Below are 27,541 nucleotides of genomic sequence, written 5' to 3' on the forward strand. Positions count from 1 at the left end.
TGATCCCCCGGGAATGGATAAATGACAAAAGATGCGATTCTTCCCGTCTCCTCCCCTATTCCTTCTGCCTCAGAGGGGGAGGCAGCGATGAAGAAGATCTGTATACCTGTCGGTTCACAGCCTCCACCTCTGCCGAAGACGCCCGTCAGTCACGGCAGCCGAGGGAGGCCCTTCTCCGGCAGAGCCCAGAGGTGACACAGTTGTGGGGAAACCGCCCCCTCCAAATCAACTCAGCAGCACCCTATCAGACCCCCAAGCCAAGTGCAGGAACTCGCACTAAAGAGTTAATGTGACACACAGCAGCACACCACCAACAAAAGCTAAGCACGCAGGGCATGCAGCATCCCACGCATCCGTAAGCACCGAAGCACACACACAAAGACCCTGTCACTCAAGCAAACGGGGTATGTGATCTGACACAAGATGGAGGCTGCTTACGTAACACTTGATTCATTTCAAAGGTGTAATTGGATGTCTGTTTGGGTTCGGCGTGAAAAAGGCTCCTGGCACTCGCAGTATCAAAGGTGACATTCATTAAGGGCTGCCAAAATAAAGTTATTTCTGGAGGGACGTGAAAATAGAATCAATTGGCAGCTCTTCAGTTAGCATTTACTTATGTGTTAATGTTCCATTCACAATCAGCTGCTTCTATGTGACTGACCAGAACTGAATATATTCAAGGCTCCAGGTTTATTTAGGGAGATGCCTTTATATTTCTAAAAAGCTGATTTCCCTGCAACAAATGTAGGAGTTTCTGATGTTGCATTCACTGTCAGGTTATATATCAGCTGTCACTTCTCTCTCCAAACTGCGTCGGAATTCACCAACAACCCAGCGGCATATTTGTTTAATTATTTAGGGTAATAAGAGCCATGGCTGTTTTCCCACAACAAATGGAAAAAAACAACAACTCTCAAACACAAACAAATCAGACCTATATGAATTTATTTTACACTTCACACATACATATCTGTTACATTTCCGTCAAAAAATACATATATAGTCATATAAATGTGAAGTTTTTGCAGAGTTTCACTTTAAATACTGCTTATCATCCTTATTAAACACAGACAGTAAGAAAAATAGAGATATTTTTTCACATTATAACTGCCAAAAATAAATTGCTTTCAGAGGGAAAGAGCACATTAATTCAAAAAAGACGCATTAATTCAAAATAGATGCTAATTCATGTTTGGAAAAAGTCTTCACACACACACACGCTAAAAAAATAAAGAGACAGATCTTAGATGCGACACAAGCTCATATCTAAGACATTACGGTTCCTTCATTCAGAACCATCCAGTGCAAATAATATTCTTTTTTAGGAGCAGAACACAGTGAAGTCGGTGCTACAACAGTTTCAGACAGCCAGAGCTATTTAATATGGGATCTCTATTTATACAAGATGTAAATGTAAATGTGTAACACTTCACCGCAAAAAGCTGCATAAAGGCACAAACATTAACACATGTAAAAATCACTACTCACACAAGTAAGGTAAACTCTTTGTTAGGAATCAGAGAGCTTTAGTGTTGAGATAAAGCTCAATATCCACCACAGACCATAACCCTCCCCTCCATTAAAAATAAATGGCTCTTTAAATGCATGATGGTAAAGAAATGACCTGTATTTGCTGCTTGAATGTGCAATTTCAATGAAGGCCTTAGGAATAACATGAAATTTAACAGATGGTTCTTGCTTTAGAGAGGAGTCTAAGACAATACAGTATACTGGTGGATATAATGACTAAATATCAAATGCTTTGGTTCACAGTAGGGGCAACATCTAATCATCAATCCCTTTGTTCAAATGCATCCGTTAGTGGTTTATTTCTACTTGAATTTCTTCTGCAATCAGATATTACAGGTCGCCCTGAATCCAAAGTCCACAAATGCAGTCTCGTTAGACTCACAGTGAAATAGGAGAAGTGCTTTCTTTTCTCCTTTGGTACTGTCAAACTTCACTTTTTGACGTTAATAAACTCCACTCCCACTGTAAACATACACTCACCTTTTTTTTAAATGAATCTCTGATTTAGTGCACACACACGGACCCAGAAGGGTGCAGTATGAAGAGAGACTAATGGATTATGTTGAGCCTAAAGTCTCAATGCCACAAAGAGGACTCTGGTTTAACCTGCTAAATCACCAACTGATGCTGCACAGCTTTAGAGGAGGTGCTGTTTAGAGTCTGGAATTTAAATCTATGGTGAGAAGCACCTCCCATTCACTAATTCTGTTCTTAATCATATCCTCTATTAGCAATATAGATTTGCAGCTGCGGGAATATGTTGCATCTGCAAACCTGTTGAGCTGTACCTTAGTAATGCCGCTGAACAGAGCAGTGCAGCTACAGCAGCACAAACTGTATGTGTCGAGTTGCCATGGAAACCTATATGCATTCAGTTGCTGATGCAGAAAATGCATAATTCTGTTTTTTATGTCCTGTCCTGATTAGATGTCAGATCCGTTTTATGCAGCTACTAGAACACAGACCAGAAAACTGATTAGTCTGTTGGTAAAAATCAGAGAATTTCTAATCAGTAACATGAATTTCACTTCGATATTTTTTTTATATTTAATTATGGGACAGTTTTAGACTAAAAAGCACTTCTTGAGTACCATGTTAAAATGGATAGTTTAAAACTGCTGTCATATTAGAAATAAGCAGATATAAAAAGAGTGCACTGAAAATAAACATAACTTGCACAATTACCAATTTTCTACTAGTGCTATTCCCTTTTGTATCATTTGCACAAACAGCGCTTTTTACTGTAATCAGTTTTTATATTCATCCCATTTATATTCATCCAGGCATCACACAATTGGTCTATTTTAGTCAGAAGTAGAGTCACAGAAAGGGTCCTTTAATGTGAACATGCACACAGCCTGATGAAGAAAACCTGCTTAGCAAAGAAAGTTAATAACCACCGTCATGACGACCATTGAATCTGATTTGGTTTTGTCAAGTCAACTTGCATAAAGAAAGCCTGGCTTCACGGCTCATCCCTCTGAAGTAGGTGCAGATTAAGACAGTGGTTATTTTTTTGACTGTAGTGTTTGATAGCGGTTTCCAGGAAGTGGGCCATAAGGTGACATAGTGTGGTCAGTCTTTTTCAAAGTAGAAACAGTGCTACATCCACGTCTTTACCTCGACACGTCTGTACTTTAAAGGGTCTCATAGTGGGCCAACTTGCTTTCGGAGCTCTGCAGTGTTAGCTGTGGAAGAGAAAACAGCAAGGATGTGGTGAGGTCTGTATCGAATAAACAACAACAAAATAGACCACAGAAGAGCTGTGTAGCGAGCAAGTTAAATCAGTGACAGCATAAAAATCTTGTCAGCCTTCCTGCCTGCTCTAATCCTTCTATGTATTCCCAACACATGCACTGTGAGCAACCAGTCTCCACAAGAGCCTGAATTTCAACTGAGAGACCATGAAAACTAGCGCGTGGATGGTCAACAAGCTTGCTGGGTGAGAGCAGATTGCCTGCGCTTAGCTTTTAAAATTCTCCAGCTGTCAACAGCCTTTTTGGACCGTGTGCATGTGGGTGCAAACTGGGGCACTCTGGACGAGTTTTCTTTTTCATGCAGCAGTGAGGAGTTGGCTGCTTCTCGAGCAGCCTTCCTGAAAAAAGAGACTGTTGTAAGAGGAGTGTGCTGTGGTGTTTGGATTTAGCAGTGTTTGACAATGAAAATGTCTCAGACTGTGAAGACTAAGGGATAATGCTTGATGTTTTTGTTGAATTCACACCTGTGAAGTGTTGCATTCATCAACTGTCTTTGCTAATGAACTAACATTAGTGATGGGGCAGCTCAGGTCATTTCTAGATGTAAAAGCAGCAATATAACACTAAAAACAAACAAACACTCCAATCCACAATAAAACACTAAAAAACATTTCATTCTACAATACAAGAAAAGCACTCAGAGAGCGCACTACTCTGCCAAGGCTGTCTTTGTATGATTTCTGATGGATAAGCCTAATACGTCCGTAGCTGTGGATTTGAAGTAGCATCGCAGTCATGTGAGCGTCAGCAGGCAGCTGATGTAGTGTTCACTTGTCACTGTTTAGTGACGCCGTGCCGCTATCTCACAATGATACAGAAATCTTCAACAAATCCATGGAATAAGCCGCATCACTGCCAAAATCTAATCAGATGGTCCTTGTGTCATTTCTGACCTTCCCTGAAAATTTCATGCAAATCCATTATTCTATTTTTGAGTAATGTTGTGCACAGACAAACAGACAAACGTTTGCCGATTGTCACATAACTCTGTTGCCTTCTTTGGTGGAGTAATAACCCTAAAAACACTGCAATCCACAATATAACACTAAAAAACAATCTAATTCATAATATAACACTAAAAACACTCCAATCTACAAATTAACGCAAAAACATTCATTCCAATCTACAAAATATCACTAAAAAAACATTTCAATCTACAATCTTACACTAAAAAACAAACATTCCAATCCACAATATAACACTAAGAAACCCTCTAATCCGCAATATAACACTAAAAAACATTCCAATCCACAATATAACACTAAAAAAACATCCCAAATGCAGTATAACACGGAAAAAAAAAACAATCTGATCTACAACAAGAAACTAAAAACAACTCTCCAATCTACAATATAGCACTAAAAAAAACATTTCAATTATTAATATAACACCATAAAAACATTCCAATCTGTGATATAACACTAAAAACACTCCAATCCACAATCAAACATCAAAATTTCAATACTACAAACGCAATTTAGGTAAAAATACGAACATATCATCTGCAAAGTGTACTTCAACCATGTCCCCTATAGGTTTGTTAATTATTATATTAACACTGCTGCCTGTATGAAATATTAGTGTATTTTTTCAATTCGTCCTACCTCAATATGCGCAAAATTATACGAGTGCAATTAAAAATGTGTGATTTCAATAAGATCTGGTTCGCTAGCAGCTGTAATTCTTAATATATGTACTGCATACACATGTTTAATCCAGTCATGCCTCTAATTAACTTTAAAATGGCAAAACACATGATTTAACTTGTTTCCCTTGACTAATCAAAAGACTAAGTGATCATAAGGAGAGGATAATTGGAGAGTCTTTGGTGTGTTTACTGCAAACACAGCCCCAAGGTTATTCTGTTTGTAATGAATCTCTGATGGTACGAAAGCACGCAGCGTTGTTGATACATCTCGCACTCATCTCAATTTACATACACTGAAAACACAAGTCAGCCTCAATCAGGGTTTACAACTGGATCCAGGTGAAAACTTTGTCGCTGTTTTTTCCAGTCTCTCTACTCGAGACAATCAAACTGATGGAGAGAGCAGTGGAAGTTCAATGCCAGTCACACAAAGAACTGTTAATTGTTTTTCTCCCCAGGTTTAAACGAGCTGCTGATGGATTAATTCAGGCCACTGGCGGTGCTTTAACCCTTTCGCCACGGCTACCCATCCACTCTAATGTAACACGGCGTAAGACAGAACTACTTCAAAGTGGCTGGATAAACTTTCTCTTCTCCTTTAACATCTGTAGGGTAAAGGGAATTAGAGCGGCTGCCAAAGCAAATATTAGACCGGGGATGAAGGAGGACAGTTTGGGAAATCCAGGTTGTTTCTGGGGAATGTGCAGATCGAGGGACTTAAGCAAATCCAAACAGATAACGTGTGGGAGACGAATGGATTTGCAGCGTAATGTTTACCGATCACCTTCTATTGTCCCTGCTGACGGGCGGCGTGAACTATGAGTGAGAAAGCCTGACTGTGTGTCTATCTGACTCTGCAGCATTGTACTCCACAGTGCCCACAGTGAGCAAGAACTCTTTATTCAGTGTCCTGGATATTATTGCTGTAAATGGCACAAAAAACAGGCTATTTCCTAGAAGAGAAATCCTTCTGTATGTTGTTTAGTAAGATGAGAATAACCCTCGATGGTTGACCTCCCGCGTGTGGCACTTCATGCTGTCTGGATGGACCTCTATACAAATTATATAAAAGAAAAAAAAGTATTTCCTCTGTGAAACTTCACACAGAATCAGTGCAGCTCTTGTGCTGGGATTCAGCTGTTGAGAATGAGCTCTCCTGGCAGGCTCGGTGCTAACAGAGCAGAACCTGTGGCCTGGTAGAAGTGAAAAAGGCGCTGGGCCGTGTTAAGGGGACGTTCATTAATCATCCAGAGGGGGGGGAGAGAGGGAGTCTGGACGGAGAAAAGTTTGCCCCGCAGGCTGCAGCCGGTTCTGATGCTTTTGGCTGAAAGGTCTGTGCTTCGTTCCACGTTCCCTCTGCTCTCCTTCACCCCCTGATACCTTCACGGTGCATTCTTAGCACTTCTCCGTGACTCAGCCTCCCTCGAAACTCCAAATCCTTTCAACATTTTTGATCAGCCTCGGCCTTTCCTCAACTCTTCACCTCTTTCCGGCAGAGCTGACTTACTTACTTTCCTCACTTTTTCGCCATGTGCCCCGGCCTCTTTCCCTCAACAGCAAGATAAATGCAGACCGCCTCTGGTTCAATTAAACCAACACTTTCAACTTAGATCCTTCTCCTCTTGCATGCCAGAGGTGCCCCCATCAATCCCAATGACAAATCACCGAGCAAAAATCAATTAGTGCCCCCTTAACAAGTGTGTTTTACACTGGGAGACAAAACGAAAGAGGGGTGGGCTTTTTGTTGTACACTGTGCTGGGAACATTGCTCACATTTTTGATACTTTTATTAAAATTAGGGAGATACTGGAGTGGGAAGATAAAGGAGAATGAGTCTAATCTGCCAGTTCATCAGAGGACAGTGGAAATAGAATCTGCTTTATTATAACAATGCCGTTGCCTCTGACCAATCAATTATAAAATATCCCCTCGAGCCGAAGAACTCTTTTTTTGCGTTATCATCACTAGCCCAGGCAAGATGAAATGGCTAACGCTGACGGAGTCGACGCACTACAAAAACACAGCTTCGCCTCTCTGTAGCTCGGTGAGTTTTTCTCTTTATTTTAATACACTTAAGACCAGCAATCACGGCGCACTTTTAGAGGTCATCGCAGAAAATGAATGAACGCTCCCCCAGCGGGCTCCATCAAAGAAGAGAGTCGAGGTTGAATAATGAACCCGGGGCTGAGAGGAGAAAGTTGCTATTAAGAGATGCTGTGAGAATCAATACCCCACCTTAAAATAATATGATGGTGAGGCATGTTGTACGAGGCTGGACTATCAAATGCTGATAGACAGTTATCCTTGGGAAGATGATGTAAGCTCAGTATTAAGACCCTGTTTACACTTCATCACCTCGTGTGACTTGAGCGAATTGGGCAGCTGTTAAACCACTAAAATGCTCGTAAATGTAACCGTTAGGGACAGATAAGGGAGTGTATCTCTTATCTATTACATGGTGTGATAGCTATCTACATGCACACACACCATGAGAAGAATGCTACATATCCCCATATATAAAATACCACATGGCTTTAGCTACAGTTTTGCCTTCAGCCAAACAAAAAAGAAAGAAAAAGAAATTAGGAGCCAGTTGGTAACAGAGTTAACTGCTTACACAGCACTACTCCTTGTGCTGGCTGTTCCTCTCTGTAACTTTACTGTCAGTGCACATGCCAGCCGCTGGCATATTTTGCAAATAGGGGTGACTGGAAGCACAAGAATGCGCAAAGAGAGACAAAGAGTTACTTGTAAACATTGGTTTTTGATAGCTGCATTGTTTTTTCAGAAGATTTTGGGCCTCATCTGCGTTTGTGTATCGATGCGGTTGAATGTCTGCCCTAGATGGAATCAGATTTCTGCTCTGCTCAAACACATTTTTGATTTGTTTCCATACTTATCTCCTATTTGCTGTGTAAGCACTGCCTGCAGTTCAGCTGAGAAATCTCCGGTGTTACTTATTCGTGGCTTCTCGGTTGCACTTAAAAGCACAAAATAATGTGTTTTTACAGACTCTGTTTAATCCAAACTATATGTTTTTGTCAATTTCTTTGAAAAGATGTGTAGAATAAATTCATTTTTATAAAATATTACAAGTTCACTGCTAACACAGCTCTACCCTGTACTTTTATCGGCTGTTTCTCTCTGTAACTTTACTCAGTGCACACACCAGCCGCTGGCATATTTTACTAATTAACAGGAGAGGGGTGGATAGAAGCATATAAGTGCACCAAGAGACAAAGAGTAACTTGTAAACATTACTTTTTCATAGCTGCATTGTTTTTTCAGAGCAATTTTTTATCAAATTTGTGGACTGTTGTAGCTCAATCTCTATGTCTTGTGTCCATTTTTCCGATCTATAGCCTGAAAGGGTGCTGCAGATGCAATCAGATTTCTGCTCTACTCAAACACCTACTGACTAATTAGGCTACTTTAGTGCACCAATGTGGACAGAGAGGTCATGAATCCTATGTCGTGTGTATAAGTAATTCGTGGATTGTGTGACAGTGTGTGTCTGAGCATTTTGAGCTATTAAGTACCATCATAAGGGTGCTGTGCTTGGTGATGCCCAACGCTTTGTTCTGGAAGTAAATGCAGTCCAGAGGAGTCTCGTGCCCTTTCAGTCTCAGAAGTTCCATCTCTGTCTTCATTTCCTTCAACACTTCATGTAGGTTCTTCTTCTTCGCAACCCTAAATGTGGACAAATTGCAGGTTGTGAGACTGTTATTATTTCCAGGTTACAAAAAAAGGCCATTATAATGAAGGGGCAGACTTGGAGAAATATAATCATTTTTGATAATCCTGAAGCAAGTACAGTCACACATGTTTTAGCCCTCTGAACCCCAAGTGGTTCCTGCCAGATATCTTTTGCTCTTGTCACAATATTAGTCACTGTGGGCTCCTTTTCCACTCCAATATAAAGTCCCGCACCTCTGTGGAAACAGCAAAACCATGGATAGGAGGACAGAGCACGCAAAAATGTCTTCTGTGCAGCAGAACAGAGTCATAATGCAAGAAATAAAGAGAAGAAAGTTGAATTTCTTTGATTATCTATTTTACAAGGACTGAAAAAATATTATCCATTTGCTTCTATACTTGTCTACTATTTGCTCTGTGTAAACACTGCCTGCAGTTCAGCTGAAAAAATCTCCAGCGTTAGTCAATTGCGGCTTCACGGATGCGTCGAGGAACACAGAATTTTTGTGTTTTTAACAGACTTTGTTTATTGCAAATTATTTACTGATTTCTGATTGACAATTTTGACAATTTGGCATTTAAAAAAGGAGAGACAGACATGTAGAATAAAGTAATTTTCATAAAATATCACAATTGTAAGCTTAGATTTTGTAAGGTTTTCTGACAGAAAAGCAGATAATAGATGAGTAGTTCAAGAACCATCCAAAAGTTAGAAATTTAACTATTATTTCTGTTTTCACAATTTATAATTTTTATAAATGGTGTAATCTTAGAGATTCTTTTTTTAAAAAACAATAATTAATCAAAATACAATCATAAAGAATCATACGAAATGCCATCTCTAAGTCAGTGATGAAGTTAACACCAATCTTGATTTAAATCATCTCTAACAGCTGTCAGCAAGTTCATACCAATACAGTAATGAATGTAATAACTGTCTACTCAAAGTTTAGGGACCCTTTTCCTGGTATTCTGGTCCAAATTCCACATTCTGATGGGTCTGTTTGCATTCTAGGTATTGTATTTCAAGAGAAATTAAATGAGCGTTGCACAATTAGCCATAATAATATCTTTTAAAAGACAGAATGACTGGTTAACTAGTCATAAAATATTTTTGTTTTCGGTATGTACATGTTAGTTCCATCACAGTCTTTCTTTAAGTCTTGTGAACCGTTACTGTTGTTGCCCTGCAGGCCTGATGTCCACTTGCATTTCTTTTAAAAAGCTAATTGCCTAATCATATGACAGCTAAGACACAGCTAATTTATTCAGCTCCACAGCCGGGGTCATACTTGTCTAAACGTGCTTTTTCCTGTCTGCAAGCACTGGCCCTAACAGCTACTAAAATAAAATGCCTGAATACTGGCAGCAACATTAACAGCAGCTAATAATGAGGGTCAAAAGCTCACCTCAACTCAAGAATCAAAATGTGCATGTTTAAAGTTACGGTATTCCTCCAAGTACAGCACAGCATCCATTTACAAAATCTTGGGTCACTCAAAAGCACCCTTTTTCAACCAGTCTTTTCCTTCTGACAATTAACATTTAATTTACCAAAGCACTGCAGTCAGGTGGAACCACACAACCAGAAAGTGTGCAACGTGCTGCACAAACCTGCCCGAGACTCAAAAATAATAAGCAGGATCAGCGGAGCAGGACTGGCTACTCACTTTTTCTTCTCAGTCACCGTGAAGAAGCTTTTCATGTCGGTATCTTTAAAGTCAAAGCAGAGGTCCTCCCTGCTGAAGCTCAGTTCTCGAGGCGCGGTGTCAGAAGGCAGACCTGGGGACTAGGATCGAAAAAAAAAAAAGATTACAAGGACGGTAAAGATGTAAATGAAGTGATAGGAATAAAGTGGAAAATGGGACAAAGGACAGAAAAGAAAACATGGAGAAAAATAAAAGAATAAAAGAGAAACAGAATAAAGGAAGAGGATTACAGCACGTTGCAGAACTTATAGAAAAGACAAGTAGGACACATAGGCATAAAGGTAATGGAGAGAACAGTTCAAATGGAGAAAGGGGGAAAGAAAGATGGTTGCTTCTTTGGTCATGGATCATGAACACACAAATATATGCTTTCAGATCTTGACCAGAAGCCTGGAATGCATTGGCCACATGCTACCTCAGAAGTCTGCTGGATAAGAAGTGGACCTAATACACAATATAAATGTAAATCCGATGCTTGGCATGTGAATCCAAACATAAACAGGGTTTGGCAGAGCACTGAGGGCAGTTTGACCGAAGCCGACGTTAATGGAAGTGGAGAACATTGTGCGTTTGTGTAATAGCGTGTTCGAACGCATAGAGTTTTCACTGATAAATGGACGGCAGCGTTCCTTTTGTGTGTGTTTAGGCTCTTCATTCATAAGCTGATAAGGCTGCAGCATTCTTGCGATGGCTAGCGTCCCAGTACGTGTGTGTGTGAGTACATGTGTGCAGGCAGATGAACGTGTCATGTGTGGGTTTTTAGCATGTTGGGAGCTCTTGCGTAGGCCGCCTCATGCGCACCCCGGTCTTATGCAAGTATCTCTTGTTTAGCTTTGCAGGGCAGCGGCTGCATGTGTCAGTGTGTGCATGTGTGGGCGTATGTGTGCGTGTGTTATTAGGAGTCAAGATAAAACTGTCAAAACTATACGGTCAACGCCTATTTTTATCCCGGTGGCCGCAGCTCATTCTCCCAGTGGGAAAGGACACAACTTTTTTGTGCACGTGCAGTTTTGTATTGTGTGTATTTGTTTGATGCAGATGTGGAAATGCCTCTGTCTGTGTGATTTGTTATTCATTTATTTCTCAGGATATTGGACTTCTCAGGTTATTAAGTATTGCATTACATTAACTGTACTGTTTATAGGTGTGCAAAACCTTGACAATTAAGATTAATGAAATGAATGTAATGCTATTCCACATTTAACAGTTCCTGTGTTTCTACAGCGGAAGAATTTGATGCTTTTTTTAGGTCTTAAGTAACAATAAACTAAGTATTTTGAGGTTTTGCATAGGATATTTTGATCAGCGTTTTCACTTTTCAGTTTTTTGGACACATTTTAACTGATACTGAAAATAAGAATTTGCTGCAACTCCATAAATATGCGCTGTACCTTTAAAAAAATATTAAAAAGCAAATCAATGTCACTGATGATGTGAAATTAGTATATATCAGGTTATTTTACTTTTTAAAAAAGACTCTGTAGATGCCAAGATTGATTGCTAAAAGACTCAGGAACCCTTGATTGTCCTTGAACATTTACATTTGACTTTGCCAAATCAGTTGTATACTACATGACTTATGTGCATCTACCTGTGAACTCCAAGTAATTTCTGGGTGTTTTTTTTTTCCTGTCACATTTTTATTCATCGAAAGCTAATTTTTCATTGCAATATAAAGTCCTGCTGATTGATGGAAACAGCACAACAGTGGACTGAAGTAGAGAAAAGTCAAACACATCTGTGCAGTAAAAGAAAAAAAAAAGAAAGCTAAATTTCTTTGATTATTAATTTTACAAAAATTGGAAAAACCTGAAATTAATCATGTACAACTTTTTCCAAGTACCCACATGTTTACCAAAACTGTAAAAATAGTGATTCTACATACTATAGATATTGTAACATTGACCTTTTTTCTGTCTGAAGGTCAGCCTACTTCTGCCAAAAGTCCCTGAATATCTGTGACGTGATTGTTTTACGAGTCAGTAATACGCCGAGAAGCAGAGATTATTTTTTGCCTTCACAACATTTTGTAACTGTAAATGGTTTATGTTTTGGCAAATGTCTATATGAGACACATTCAGTTTTTAACTTACATTTGGTCCAGTTCTATCAACAGAACCAAGAGTCACACATAATTACATCAAAAAGTAAAGTAAATCCAACGATTATTCTTGCTTTTACGGTTTCTTGTCATGTTAAATGGTATAATCTTTTTTGTGTTTTTCTTTCAAATGACACACCTTTGAACCCCGTCTACAGGTTTTGGGATTCAGAATGTTAAACCTATGTGAGCACGTTTGTCGTAACTACGTGACCTGAGGCAGCTACTGTTTAGATAACCTTGCTTGTAATCTCCAGCAGGTTGTGCTTTTCCTCACGTTCCGCATCGCTGGCTTCCTGCAGCTCCTGTTTCAGCTGCTCATCCTCCATATCCCTGAGGAACAAGCAGACAGAAAGATGCATACTTAATACTTCAATTCATCTCCCAGTCCTTCAAATCAAACAGAATTATCTAAATTGATTCCAGAATTATCTTACATAACCAGTATGTCGGCACTCGGTGAACCACGAATGTCACTTTGTTATTACCTGGGTGATCAATGTATGACCCTCAAAAGACAATCATTTCTGGCTCTGTTATTTCACCACAGAGATGTAAGAATGTTATATGCGAGTGATTACATTTCTTTTGATTGTGGTCCTGAACGCTCAGCAGTTCCTCGCTGATGTGGGGGAGCTATGTGCCTCAAGGGTTTGAGTGGACGTAGTCATTTACATGTTGAGTGCCGCGGGTTTAAATTTTCTCTGGTGCAGAAAAGTGCTCATCCAGAAACTGTAGTTACTGGCGAGTGGTTAATGGTGCCCATTTGGAATGATTGCCTAATAAATGTAGAGGCTCTGAAGTGATAGCCGTAGTATGTATGCTGTTGTATTATGAAAATGGCACGAGTTCTCTGCTACAATTGATTGGCATCTATCAAGCTTTACAGAGTGCTGACTGAGAATCACTCAAGTCCCACTCTCTCTTCATCCATCTGACCTACAAAGGAATAAAAAAGTCAAGAGCAGATTTTGTACTTGATTTGATCCACTCCTGGGAAAAGAAAGTGGCAAAACTGCAGATAAAACACAGATCAAGCAGTCAGTATTACCACTGTTTTAACTTCAGTGTGTAGGAAAAGAAGCCATTTGAGAGAAACTCCTAACATCAGTCAATACTACTGTTGACAATTAACTATCTGAATTAACTCTTGTGCCTCAGAGCTACTGGGAGGCCTGCTGAACAAAGCTTGTACCTCCTATTTTTCCTCTGTGTGAAGTAACCTGCAAGAGCTAATCCTCTGAAAATGAATGATTTTAAACGACTTTGAGGTTCTTATTCTTTATATTCACTGTAAATGTTTATATGCTCATATTTTTAGCATTCTTTCCTCAACCATTATCTTATTTTTTGCACCTGTTTGTTGTTGTTTTTCCTGATTACTGTAGAATTAAAGGTAAGATTGACTGGAGTCAAATTCCTTGCTTGCGTACAAACTTGGCCAATAAAGTCGATTCTGATTCTGGTTCAGATTTGATTAAGCAATTAACCGAGCTCTGCGCTTGGACCTAGACGCCCGACTTCTGTGCTGCTGAACAAACTGAAGTGCAGCAACATTGTTTGTGCACTTTGACATTAAACAGTGCTCAAAAACGTCTGAGCTGTAGAGGCTATTTAGGAACTGGATGTCCCTTGTAAGACAGCTTAGTCTGTTGGAAAGGTTTACATTTCATATGAAGAGGAAAAAAAGGCGTAGATGGTGCTTACTGAGACAAAGCCACAAAGTAGTGAAAACTGAGCAGCTGTATGACTGAACATTTATCCACCCAGTCCTCCTCCTTCTTCTTCTCCTCACCACTTTTCCGACTCCTCATCCATCTTCAGGGCTACCATCTCTGCCTCCAGCATCTTCTCCGGGTCCTCCTGGCCACAGATGGCGGGTACTTCATTGTGTTGCTTCTCTGTCTCAGCCTTGATCGCTTTCTGGGCCAGCGGCTTGGCATTGTGTTCTGTGGTCTTGGCCTTTTCAGCCAGCAAGTCCTGCCCCAAACACAGCTGAAGAGGAGAGAGAAGAGGGAATATGCGGCGGGATAAACGCAAGCAGGGGAAAGGGGGCAAGAAAAGTTAAAAACGGCAGTGGAGTGGGAAAAATGGAGCAAAGAAAGAGACATAGTGTCACAGATGAAATATGTATGGAGAAAGAGAGAACAGAAGGGGTGAGAGATGTAGAAGAAGGGAGGTGAATACAGAAAAAGCGAGGCAGATCGATTCGGATTTCACTGATGTTATTGTGACAGCCAACAAAAGAGTGGATTTTTGATTAAACTAACCAACTGAATCTTACCAGTAGCACATTGGACATGTGCACGTCATTCTGCAGCTGAATTAAGCTCATCTCCATCTCATCCCTAGCTCTCTCTGCCGCCTCTCGCAGCTGCCGTTCCTTTTGCAGACGTTGCTTCGCTTCCTGAATGACACAGACATTGGAGTGTTGGTCAAAGAAAATGGAACGCGGATGGAAAAATGAGTGGAAAATGGATACAAAGAAAGGAAGAAACACAGCAACAAAAGATGGAATATGAATGAAAATATAATGGACAAAGCAGAACATGGATCCAACAGAAGAAAATCACATGACAGATGCACCCAAGGGACACATCCATACAAGAGGAGAGGAGCGAGGATTTCATCGAGGCACTCGGTTTTGTTTGAAATTTGCAAAGTTCATCCAAAGACAGCAGGTTGAATTGGTGAATGACAAAAACAGCATCGAAGACATACACTGCAGAAGTATGGAACAAAATGAAAGTGCATGACAAAATGTTTTATTTATCTCACAGTGAGACAGAAAGTTGACTACAATTTTAATGCCTTTTTAAGGTACCAACACAAAGAAAATCTGTCTAAGTTCAGCAGAAACAAACTTAAATCACTGTTCAGCCCTCGTTAAATAACTATACACAAAAGTGTGTGAACTGACCATCACTCAAGCGCCTGATGCAGGCTGAATCCCAAACCGCCCCCTACATACTCCCCCTAAACTACCGAGTGTCACTCCAAAAGAAGTCACACTCGCAGCTGTGGAGGGCACCTATTATTGAAGGGGGAGGGTATAAATACGATCGTCAGGAATGGGACGCCCTGTCGCCTCACCGGAAAACGGAAGACGTCATTGCTATGGTAACACAAAGACGCCTACTGTCATGGCTGTAGCGCTGTGGCACAGGTTGCAACTAACAAGGATCGCTGCTGCTTCCAGAAGACGAAAGCATCCCACTTTTTTTTCGCTCACATGTTTTCCAATCCTATTATCTGGCATTTCAAATCCAACAAATGAATAAATGAATAAATGAATTCTGTCAGTTGTGTTCAAATTTTAAGGTGTCAGGGGGTGCACAATTAAATCAAACGTCAGCAGAGAAGAAGATTTGTTTCTTTTGATTTATCTTTTTACACCACTCTTTTTGTGATGTTCTGTCAGTGTGAAAAAGGCGTGGGAGAAATAAAGGACGCATGTGGAACTTGCATCGATATGTTGTTTCCTCCTCCATTTCGACGTTGCACTTCCTGAAAAAGTTGTCCAGAGTGAGCATCGATGCAGACTCGCTATTTAAGGGCTGAACAGTCCACTCCCCCTCCGCACTACGCGGTTTGGGACGGCCCTTAATATGGAGGACCCTCCGCGGGAACGCACAAACGGAGGGGTAGTGTGTAGGGATAGTGTGTAGGGGGCGGTTTGGGATTCAGCCGCAAACTTCAGATGTATGATGAGACTTCCTCAAATTCTAACAGAAAACAGCAATACATGCCATATTTCCATTGTGTTTATTACATGATTTTTCATTGTTTGATGTTTGACTGGAGCTCTTTAATTACGTCATCTTTTTGCACCTTCTGCCTCTGCAACAGTGGCACTAGAGGGGTGCATTGTGAAGCAAGATTAATGGGTTGACGTCATAGTTGCAGTGATGCTGTGCCAGCCACCGTATTTTGTGATGGCAAATCTTTAACAAATCTGTGAATCCAGACTATAAGCTGCATCACTGCCAAAGTCCAATCACTGACTCCTTGTGTCATTTCTGACCCTCCCTGACAGTTTTATCCAAATCCGTTGGTCCGTTTTTGAGTAATGTTGCACAGGACAGACAGATTCACAGGAAATCTATGCTGATTGTCACATAACTCTGCAGCGTTCCTTAGCGGAGCAAAAATAAAATAAATATTGTAGCATTGGATCTGTGTATGACTGTATTCATTTGCTGACTTTATTTGTGCTAAGCAGTGAATAAAACCTGCAGAAAACTGTCCTGTCATGCTGGGGATGTTTAGCATGGAAGACAGCAAAAGCATAAAAATGCAAAATAATTGGTACTGCAGCTAATTGAACACAGAATTAAGTCTTTTGGTATTCACCACAGACAATATACCATCAGCAACATTGCTTTCACTTTGATTGGGCCAAAAGCTAAAGTGATATCCATGCATCCTTCCTTGAGGGCCAGCGTCACACATAAATGCACTCCTTTAAGATCATGGTAATTGACTGAAGTTTGAAGTTTAAGAGCTTTATGTGAAGCTGTCACATTTGACAGTGGAAAAATTATTTTTAAAAAACTATTTTCTATCAGCATTTCTCTACAGCATCATTTGCAGTAACACTTATTTTTACAGTAATGTTTATTTTGTATTCTTCATAGATTCCATTATAACAACCGGTTCCCAATGACTGAAGTAGGCGGCATACCGTAGGTCACATGATGTGTGATAAGATCCCTTTTAAGGGCGTGCACATGGATCATTACAAAGAAGACGTGTCGTTTGGGTCCATCTCCTTATACAAGCATGTTTGTGTCAGCAATGGACAGTACCATACATTAATTTACTTTATCTTTGCAAATTTTCTAAGAGTTAGTTTCAAGTTCAACTGTATCTCCTTTTCTTTGTTCCATATCATCAGTACCTCTTTTCTGGATCTCTGCATTGCCACCTGAATCTTTATTTCCTGCATTTCCATCGAGTCCGGATTCCGTCGGCGCATAAACAGTTCATGGTTCCCCACACACAAACTTAAGATCTACACAAGGGAGACAAAACCAAGAATTGGTACCATCAAAAAAAAGTCTTTACCCTTAAACAAAATGACGCTTTCAATACTGCTGAAGTGATATTTACCATTGAAGTGATCTTGCAGCCTTTTCCCTCTGAAGACTTAAACTTGACTAAATTGCTTTTCTTGCCCAAAACTTTAATGAGGAACTAAATATTGAGATAAAAAGAATACCAGATTTTTAAACAGATCACACAAGTAACAGACATAGCTATGTGGTAAGACTGAGCAATATCTTTGGAATCAATTTCACACATTTATATGATGAACAGAAAGAGATGGCTGACAAACTAAGGAAAAACTTGAACCCTTCATCCCTACAGTGAGAGGATCTGGTGACTCTCTTATCCTGTTTGCATGGTTTGAGTTCACTTGTCCACTTAAAGGGAAGAGTCACTGCAAATGCAATGGCTGCAATGGCCCCATCCATAGGGCACGGGGGGACTACTAATTGGTTCGATAAGTACAAAAACGATTTTAATTGTATGTTACAGCCTGCACAGTCACCAGAACCTAATCTAACTTAACACTTATTGAGGATTTTGGACCAACATTTTCCACCACCATCATCAAAACACCAAATAACTAGTAATAACAGTAATCTTACTGCTTTCCCACCAATCTTTATCACGAAATTCAACAGCAGATTCTCGCACCATGTTCCACTCGAATGACATGCGATGGATCTCACTCCAGATGAAGGTCACTTCTGGTGTCAGCTTGTTGCCTGGCTTGTAGATGTGCAAACCCAGGGCGTGCAGTCCCAGGAGAAGATCGTGTCCTTTCATATTCTAGAGAGAAAAAAAAAATCAACATTTTCTACTACCCCATTGTTATGACTCACAAGGAACCACCTTCCAGTCAACAATAATTTGCAGCTGCACTTGACAGAGGTGGCTTTACAGTGGTTGCATTTTCCAAACCTATTTGTTAGAAGAGAGCTGAACACTGCCAGTTGTGGGACGTACGTATACGCAGCCTGTGCTTGTTGACTGGAAGGTAATGCTACAGTGAATTACTTAAGCTGAGCTTGATGTTCTGGTGGCATTCTGAAATGCCTCGGTCTTTCAGAGAACACATTGATCAAGGTCAGAGCCTCCTCAGGCGAATTACTGTTTGTTAAGAGTTGTTGCACATTTATTTCTGTAATGTCTTGCTGGGTAAAGTCCAATACTAAATAGCTGCCCCAAAATAAACTAATTTGTTTTACAAAGCTCAAAATTCTAATAGTGAGTTGAACTAAGAGACAAGCAGTGGAGTCAGACTGCTATTTCCCCCTTACTTCATTTCATGACATGGTAAAACTGCCACGCCTCCTAATCTCTTGTACTGCCTTACTTTGCAAAGATATAGTGAAGCAGCATTGACTCACCCTGATTAAAAAGTAATCGACACCATACATGTCCAGGTCCTGAGCTATTTTTAAATACTCCATCTCAGCTTCCTCCCTGTTTCAAAGACAGAGGGAGAAAAAGATTGAGAGGAATCCAAGGGAATGGAGAAGAGAGGGAGGGAAGGGTGGGAGGAGAGGAGATGCAGAAGTGGAGAGAAAAAGGAGATCAGACCTTGTTTCCTCTGCTTTTGTGGGTAGCATCTGTCGTGTTGTGTGATCTATAAAAACTGCCACATGGCTCTTGCGAGGGTGAAAACACACGCACTGTAGTGACACAAAACGCAACTCCTAACAGGCTTTAGAGGTCATGCTTGATGAAAAACAAGACTTTGCATGCCTTCAAGACTCCAAATACTGCAACAGAAAAACAAATGCATCAAACTCCTCTCTTTTTCCTCAGCGTTGTTGGCAGATCTGTTGTGATTTCAGGGTCAACTCAGCAAAAAAAAGAGCATCAGCATACTTTGATGGGTGAGGAAAAACCAGGCCATACTGGCGTGTAAAGTTTTAATAACTGCCTGTTTGATATGGGTGGTTAGAAAAATGAAGATTTAAGCTTCATCAAAGTTTAAACAGGCAAGAGAGCATGATGCCAAGTAAACAAATCTTAACTAGGTTGGACACCAAATACACTCTGACTTCAGAGTAGATCAGAAGAAATATAAATGGTAGCCACTTGATTAATGGTGCGGAAAGCAGCACAGATTCACTCTGAAACAACACACAGATGCACATGGTATATCAGTCACTTTGATGTGGTGCCGACATCTGTTTTTTAATAATAAATTCTGAATCATGTTCTAAGAGAATGTTGACCAAAATACAGATGTAATAAAATTTTTACTGTATGGTGTAATCTGGGGCAGATTATTACAGCTTTATGCTATTTTGGAATTGCAAAATAGTGCCTCTACTGAAAGTGGAGGCAATTTCATTTTATAATTCATTGCATTCTACCTTTCCCCTCTGCTTACACGTAGAGAGGATCATGTGATAAGTGCAACAGTTTGTGGAATCGTCATTGTTAGGCACATGTTGTCATTACTTTTCAAATGTTTACATGCTAGCCAACATATTGGACAAATTAAGAATTTGACTTGATAATGCTGTTAAAAAAAAGCTATGGGCTTCCCAAAGTTATTGATCTTGACAATCATATGAATGAATGAATGAATGAATGTCTGTACCAAACTTAAGAGCAATCCATCCAATAGTTGGATGAGCAATGACCTCCCTCCCTTTGCCCCAATCATTCTGCATCATTTTGCGGGGCGGCATGGCTCAGTGGGTAGAGTGGCCGTCTTGCAACCGAAGGGTTGCCGGTTCGATCCTCGCCCCATCGTGCTCGAGGCGTCCCTGAGCAAGACACCTAACCCCGAATTGCTCCTGATGGGGTCGTGGTTAGCGCCTTGCATGGCAGCTTCCGCCATCAGTGTGTGAATGTGTGTGTGAATGGGTGAATGTGATGTATCATGTAAAGCGCTTTGGGTACCTTGCAGGTATAGTAAAGCGCTATATAAATACAGACCATTTACCATTTCCAAAACAATTAAAATGCTAAAGGTGTAGGACCACCAGCTGCCCTCCCACAGCTGGGGTTGAAAGGGTTATTGATCAGCACCAGTGACTCACTTCTTACTTTTCCAAGTGCTGAGGTTTCTGGCTTTTAGAACTCACTCGCCATCCGAAAATTCCCCACCCACGGAGTTTTAAGATACTCCACAGCCCTCACAGTTGCTCCCTATCCATTTTCAGCTTACTTCAGTTTAGTGGTGGAGCAAAGTGCAAGAGCACAATAACTGATTTTTATTCTCCTGTCATTTTGGATTTACTAAAGCCATTACAGCAAAACATTTGAACAGAGCAACATTTTCTCCAGAACAGCTACATTAATTTAGATTCTTGTGAATACAAGTGGTGAGTTGTGCAGCTTGGTGTTGATGCATTGTCCTCGTCTACAAATAAATGTTAAAACTGTTTACACTATGGATCCATTAATGCTCTTTAAAAAAAAGAAACAAAAAAAAACTGAGAAACTACTTTTATGGAGCTCTTCATTCCAAAGTAGACTCCTGTTTTGTATTAAACATTTCTTGAAGCAAAGTTTTAAGCACCTCCTAAGTGAACTCAAAGCTGAAAGTGTGCTGATGATTGTGAAACTTCACCGCAGTCCAGTTCAGTGCAGCATATTTTACCTCGACTTGCCCCTGTGCTGTGCATAACACGCTGTGATCTTCTCCTCCCACATCGCTGTAGTCATTATATACAAGTTAATGAACTGAAATGGAGAAAGACAGACATTAATATCCATAAATGCGTACAGTACAAATTAAATGCCACATGAAATGCACATATAGGCCAAGATAATAGGACAAATATGTCAGCATCTTCACTCATTAATGACAACAACTAATCCGGCCACCGCTCACTCTCTTTGGCAGCAGACTCGTAACAGCCAAGAAGCCAGGTTTCTGAACATCAGGGTCGTAGTCTCCGTACTGTAAAATAGAGCAAAAGTGCCAAAATGATTAAAATCACTCCAAACTAATAGCCACTATCCAGCTTCCATCCAATAACGGGCCAGAAAATGCCTCTCCTGGGAGGTGTTCATAAGATGAAACTACAACGCCTGCAAGAAAAGGGTCTCTTGGAGAATGAATGGAGGCTGGTGTGCCATCAGGTCATTAATGTGCACCACACACCCTGTGGCCCAGTTGTTGGGAGACGGTGTAAATGATGCTCTGAGAGAGAACTCTGGGAGAGCTGTGATCACTTATCATCATAGTGGTGCGGTACAAATTATATCATGCATGTTTAAAGAGAGATATAGATGGATTAGGCATGACTGAGTGGCAGAGGGAATTTCCTTTGGGCTACTTTAAATTGCTGGAAAGGTATGAAATATACATTTAGGTAGACTTTAAAAAGTGGGCTGTGACTCTAGATTTATGTAAGTAGGTTAACATGAACATTTACCTACATCTGAGCATTGCTGCATGCTGTGTGCATGTTTCACATATATCACTATCAAATCTAGGTGCGTCAGTCCTTTGTATTCTGTTTTTTTATTGTTCTTTTCTTGGTTGATATCTGAGGAGGCCAATAATGAAGGCAATGCTTATTTATTTATGTATTTCTAACCCTTTTGCATTAGTTCATAGCTCTGCCATAGAGCTGGGATATTCAACTGATAAAAAGACATTTCAGCACTTAGTACAGCAGCAAGACACGACAAAAGTTCACATTTTTAAACTACTTCTTTACTGAGTCACAAGTTTACTCAAATGTACTAACTATTACTGTGAAAATCTAACTTAAATCTATCAGCTTTCAGGCCTAACTATAAATTTCTGGAACTGTAATTCTTTCATATTCATTCTCTCGCAAATTGTTTTGGAGACATCCTTGTAAAGTGATTAAACTCCAGAATAAAGGCACCAAAGTCACCTAAGAAATTGCTGATCCTTGGTGCAAAATGATATGTTGAAGAGTCCTTTGTATTTGGCTCTGAGTCTGGCAACAAAGAGTGGAGTGTCTTGTCCTGGAGTTGGTTCTCTATAACTGCTGAATTTTTTTGGTGATACACTGGTTAAAAAAAAAGAACAGGCAGACCAGAAAGACTCATTCTCTCTTCCATATTCTGAGGCTGACACCAAAATCTGATATTCTGAGGTTTGAGACAGCCAAACCCCCTCTGTTGCAGCTCAAGTGTCACTGTAATTGCACTGAAAATTTCAGAGCTGCAGCACTTTCAGTCAGTTACCTGGTGGAACAGAAAAAAAAAAAATACAACAAAGAAACTGCTGAAGAAATGAGAGGAATGGACTAGAACCAAAACCATGTAGTTTAATTGTACACTGCAATGCATTTTGTAAGAAAATATATAATTATGTGATCAAACATTGGCAAGAGACTACAATTGCATTTTTTTTAATAGCAAACTTCAGGTTATTTATAATCTTCTGAGTAGTTAACACTTCCACACGCTGAATTTAGTTTTCCTTTGTTGGGTTGTTCCATGTTTATAGTGTTTAGGCTTCTATTATGAGCACTGTTTGGATTATTACTGTGCACACCAGTCTGAAAACAGCACTTAACTGATGTGAATTTAATAAGCTCAACACACAGACTGGAACACCAGTGTAGCTGCTAACAGACTGGAGAAGCCGAGGGACATTTAATTAGATCCTTTCCCTTCAGCTTCCCATCCTCGCATCTTCTACTCCCCCAGTTCATCACCTGTTTGTTTGTAACTGCTACATAATTGATGATATATAGACTTACCGAGGCATTATGGCACCTCTGGGTCTCAGCTCAGGGAGAGACGGGGTGGCATTTTGCCAGTGACAATGCTCTCGGATAGCTTCTGATTACTTACCTTTCTTCCAATTTTTTAAACTAACATCAACAATCAATTCAGAAGGGATAGCTTTGTGTCGATATTTTCAAGTAGCAACAGTCGCCAGCAGATCAATAGTGATCATCGACTCATGGTTATGTTATGCTCAATGCGGCCCCTATTAAATCCGCTTCTACTGAAGAGAAAAAAATGTGTTTTTTCAGACAGTTTATGGTGGAGAAATTCAATTTAATGTACAAAAGTTAGAAATAAATGATTCTCATAGCTGGTCATGGAATACACTATAACAAGCATGCAGCATGGGTCATGTACATGCTTTTTGTGCTTAGTGCTAACGTTAGCATGCTAACGCAGAGAGATGGGTCAACACGGTAAACAATGAGCATGTTAGCATTCTTTGGTAAGCATCCCATCCATCCATTCATTATCTGTACACCGCTTAATCCTCATTAGGGTCATGGGGGCTGGAATTTATCCCAAGCACACCCATATTCACACCTACAGAGAATTTAGAATCACCAATTAACCTTTTCATATTTTTGGGCTGTGGGAGGAAGCCAGAGAACTCAGAGAAAACCCACGCATACACAGGGAGTTTTAAACTCCATGCAGGAAGATGCCAGGCTGGGATGCGAACTGGAGCTGTAAGGCAACAGCGCTAACCAACAAGCCACTGTGTAGTCCCTTTGGAAAGCATGTTAGCGTTAAGATCAAACCAGCAGTGCATCTAAGGAGAGTCTCAGAGAACCGCTGGTTGTCAGCTTGAACTCTTGTTCAATAACTGTATTTGCATTTACTGTAAATTGCATGATTATTTTTGGGTAAATTGACATACAGGGCAAACTGTTTGCACTACAAATCTGAGGAAGAGCAAAAAAAAAAAAAATCTATTTGACTAAAATGGCTTCAGATGCTGGCAAATTCCAAAAAGCATTCAATAACATCCTGCACAGTTCAGATTGAAACACTGTTTTGCTTTTTGTCGTTTACACAGATTGGAAGTCATTCTATCTGTGGCTCGTCACATGAGGTGAAAAAATAACAGTGAAAGCAGACGAGGATACAGCTACAAAGCCAACAGACTACAGACCAGTGTTTCCTGTTCAGTCTTGAAAAGCTCAGCTTAGGAACAAGTCCAGCTGAAGCCACCCGTAGAACACAATGATTCCCACCTATGTCATTCATGGGTATTAGCTGCTCATATTCCTCATCACTCGGCTGGACACAGATCTCCACGCCCCAAATGTCTCAGTGAGCCGACCTTTCTTCCTTCACAACCTCTGTGTCACAGTGACACCCTCTGCCTTCATCCAGAGTGACTGTTTCTTCAAATCCCATCTTAACACCTGTATGTTGTACTACTCAGCGGCAGCTCAAAGGTGAATGCAACTCCGGTGTCCGAATGCAGGCAAAAGTAGCATTAGAGGATTGTAACAGCTCAGTGTAGCACGACTAGCCCATCTATAACATCTAAGAGGGTGCAAAAGCCATAATTTTCACATACATAGACCTCAGAATGTCATCAGGAGCTGAAGTTTAGTTTGCTGCTTCAGCAATTTGTATGAGCCTTTCCTCTCAGTTTATTAAATGCAGCATCAAACAACAGCAGGATTCATATGAGCATCTTCAAAGAGAGCGAGAGGTGTGAACATTTACACACAACACAAAGCAACACAGCCATAGCTCTATCAATAATTTATCCTGTAACTGTAAACGATCCCAGACAAGGAAACGGGATCTATCGGGATCTAATGACGCTGTGAACTTTTCCTCACCTGTGACAGGTGAGCGGCCAAACACAGAGTCACAGTTCATCAGCTGCAGGTCGATCATCTGTTCCAAAGCTGAATCCTGTGTTCCAACACAGCTGGATATTGTTTTACTGTCTGGTCTAATATCAAAATACTTTTTTTTTCATATATATATTTTTTAATTAGTCAGATTATTCCATGTCACGGCAGAATATTTGAAACAGTGCTAAGAATGCTTTATAGTATATGTGCTCACTAGTCATTACACCAAAACATGGCTACAGGTAGCAGAGTAATTACATAAACACATTTTATTGTGCAATAAGTTGCTGGAGTTTTAGAAGTTATCATCACACATGTGAACAGAATTTCCAGTGTTGAAGTCATGAATAAATGATGGATGTCTTGCCTACAGGTGAAGTTTTTCTGCTTGATTTTAATAAAACATGTTGCAGAAAATACTTCAAAAGCACAATAGAATTTCTAAAATTCAGTTATGGCTTTTGGCTTTTGCGTGCCATCCTGTCCATAAATATCTAAGAGCGCACAGAAGACACATTGAATGAAGGTGAACACACAGTCCTCAAAACATCAACAGGAGCTGAAACTTAATTAGTTGCTTCCAGCTGTTTGGTTTGTAGGAGTCTCTCCTCTGTAAGAAGCAGGATCCATTTTAGTGCATCCAGTGAGAGGTGCGAACATTTACGCACAAAGGAACACAACACAACACAACACAGCCGTGACTGCATTAAATATTTACCCTATAATTGTAAATGAATCCAGACATGGGAACAGGACCTTTCGGGATCTAATGACACTGTGGACTGCTCCTCACCTCTGACAGGTGAGCGGTTAAACACAGAGTCACACGTTATCAGCTGCAGTTAAATCATCTGAATCCTGAGCTCCAACACAGACGTTAAAGTCTGATCTGTTTACTGAAGTCACAATATCTTTCTGTCATATCGAATGTGCTTATCTTTCTAATATTTTTTTTCATTCACAGCAGGATGTTTGCGGCAGTGACATTACTGCGCATCAGCATCAGTATGCCACTTCTTAACTCTCATATTGACAGTTTTAAACAAGCCTCTACTTTACAACAGCATAAGAGAATTCCTACAATTCAGTTACGGCTTTTGGTTGTAAAGATTTTAAGTGGCTCAGTATTGCCACCTCAAAGAAATGCTACTTTTTCCACTTTTAAAAAAAGCAGGAGACCACTGCTGTCCCACAGAGGCAGAACTTTTGGCTCACAGCTCATTTATATATATTTTCAAAAAAGTACATCCCATGAAAACTGTTGGCTTTTTTGACATATTTAGAAAGGGAACCATTAGACTCTCTTTGAAACATTGTCTATAGTTAAAGGTGATATATTCCAGGAAAGGTAAATTTGTTTTTATATTATTTTTTGCTCAATCATTTATCAAAAAAAAAAAAAAAGAACAGATGTACACCCCCTGTCAAAAGTTTTAGGACAGGTTCTAATTTATTTGAATGAGAAAGTGCCCTAAAACTTTTGACAGGTGTAATACTTTTCTGCAGCAAAATAGCTTTTCCATTTTTCACAACGCCTTTGTGCAAAATTTGACCAATTGTTGTAAGAGATTGCATGTACTGCCGCCCTCCAACATTTCAATGGTATTCAAATATTAATTTTTCTTTTTTTTTTTAGAATATTCCATCACCCTCTATTTCTTCCTTTTCAACCATTCCTCAGTAGATTTGCTGACATGCATGATATCAGCATACTGTTGAAAGGTCCACTTCTGGTTCATTTTTTGGCTTTTAACATAGAATAGATAGAATAGAAATACCTTATTGATCGCCAAGGCAAAATTTGGTTATTACAGTAGCGCGCAGAAAGAGTAACATGACCATCAGCGCAAAACAAATAAATAAGAAAATAGAGAAATAAAACATTAAACAAATGTCCAGCCAATTTTAAAATATACTGTGATGGAAAAAAATACCAAAGTAAAAAATGCACCATAAAGTATTGAATGCTAACAATAAAAACAAACAATGAAAGATTAAATGACAGTCCTGTAAAGTGCAGTGCAACATTTATAGGTAATACAACACAAAAACAGGAGCTACTGCAACAGGCTGTCACTCTGCACGGCGCCTAGCAACCAAAGAATAAACCCTAAAAAACAAAAAACAAATGGCTTGACGCTATTTTTAGCCACTCTCGGTTATGATGCAGACGTCATACTTTACTGAATGAACACACGCTGTCCAGTCTCGGAGGCAGCGAAGCAAACCCAAACCACAGCGTTTGCACCACCACTGCTTTTCCTGGACGGCATCAGATGCAGGTCAAATTTGTGGAATCTCTTTCTGGATGTAAACACATGCACAAAGTGAAATCTTGAGGTTATTGTTCATCATCTTTTTTGTCGGATTTTCTGCAGAATTTGCTGGGGTTTATCCTGGACAAACTGACGGCTGTTTAAAACCTGCACAACCTGTAGATTATTTTCCCTTTCTCTTTCAAATAAGTTAGAGACATGCAAAGAGCTCTCTACATCTTGACATGACGA

At 40.0% G+C, this 27,541-nt stretch overlaps 1 protein-coding gene across 3 annotated transcripts in view; it reads right to left on the reverse strand.

Annotated features, from left to right (window-relative positions):
- Nucleotides 1-928: 928 nt before the first annotated feature.
- nf2a (NF2, moesin-ezrin-radixin like (MERLIN) tumor suppressor a) overlaps nucleotides 929-27,541 on the reverse strand; it is a 37,361-nt gene continuing 10,748 nt past the window's right edge. For 2 of the 3 annotated variants that reach the window (XM_022213119.2, XM_022213118.2), the window contains 12 exons: nucleotides 21,311-21,379; nucleotides 21,077-21,159; nucleotides 18,861-18,936; nucleotides 18,145-18,279; nucleotides 17,554-17,637; nucleotides 17,342-17,455; nucleotides 14,726-14,848; nucleotides 14,237-14,436; nucleotides 12,681-12,774; nucleotides 10,302-10,420; nucleotides 8,475-8,625; nucleotides 929-3,218 (listed from right to left, as the gene is read on the reverse strand). In XM_022213119.2, the coding sequence (XP_022068811.2) occupies nucleotides 3,168-3,218; nucleotides 8,475-8,625; nucleotides 10,302-10,420; nucleotides 12,681-12,774; nucleotides 14,237-14,436; nucleotides 14,726-14,848; nucleotides 17,342-17,455; nucleotides 17,554-17,637; nucleotides 18,145-18,279; nucleotides 18,861-18,936; nucleotides 21,077-21,159; nucleotides 21,311-21,379 (1,299 nt within the window). In that variant the 3' untranslated portion in view covers nucleotides 929-3,167. Of the gene's footprint in view, nucleotides 3,219-8,474; nucleotides 8,626-10,301; nucleotides 10,421-12,680; nucleotides 12,775-14,236; nucleotides 14,437-14,725; nucleotides 14,849-17,341; nucleotides 17,456-17,553; nucleotides 17,638-18,144; nucleotides 18,280-18,860; nucleotides 18,937-21,076; nucleotides 21,160-21,310; nucleotides 21,380-27,541 lie in introns of those variants that run through there. The other variant, XR_007942856.1, reaches the window with a different exon arrangement.

The sequence above is a fragment of the Acanthochromis polyacanthus genome, chromosome 7, assembly GCF_021347895.1.
Source record: "Acanthochromis polyacanthus isolate Apoly-LR-REF ecotype Palm Island chromosome 7, KAUST_Apoly_ChrSc, whole genome shotgun sequence".
NCBI lineage: Eukaryota > Metazoa > Chordata > Actinopteri > Pomacentridae > Acanthochromis > Acanthochromis polyacanthus.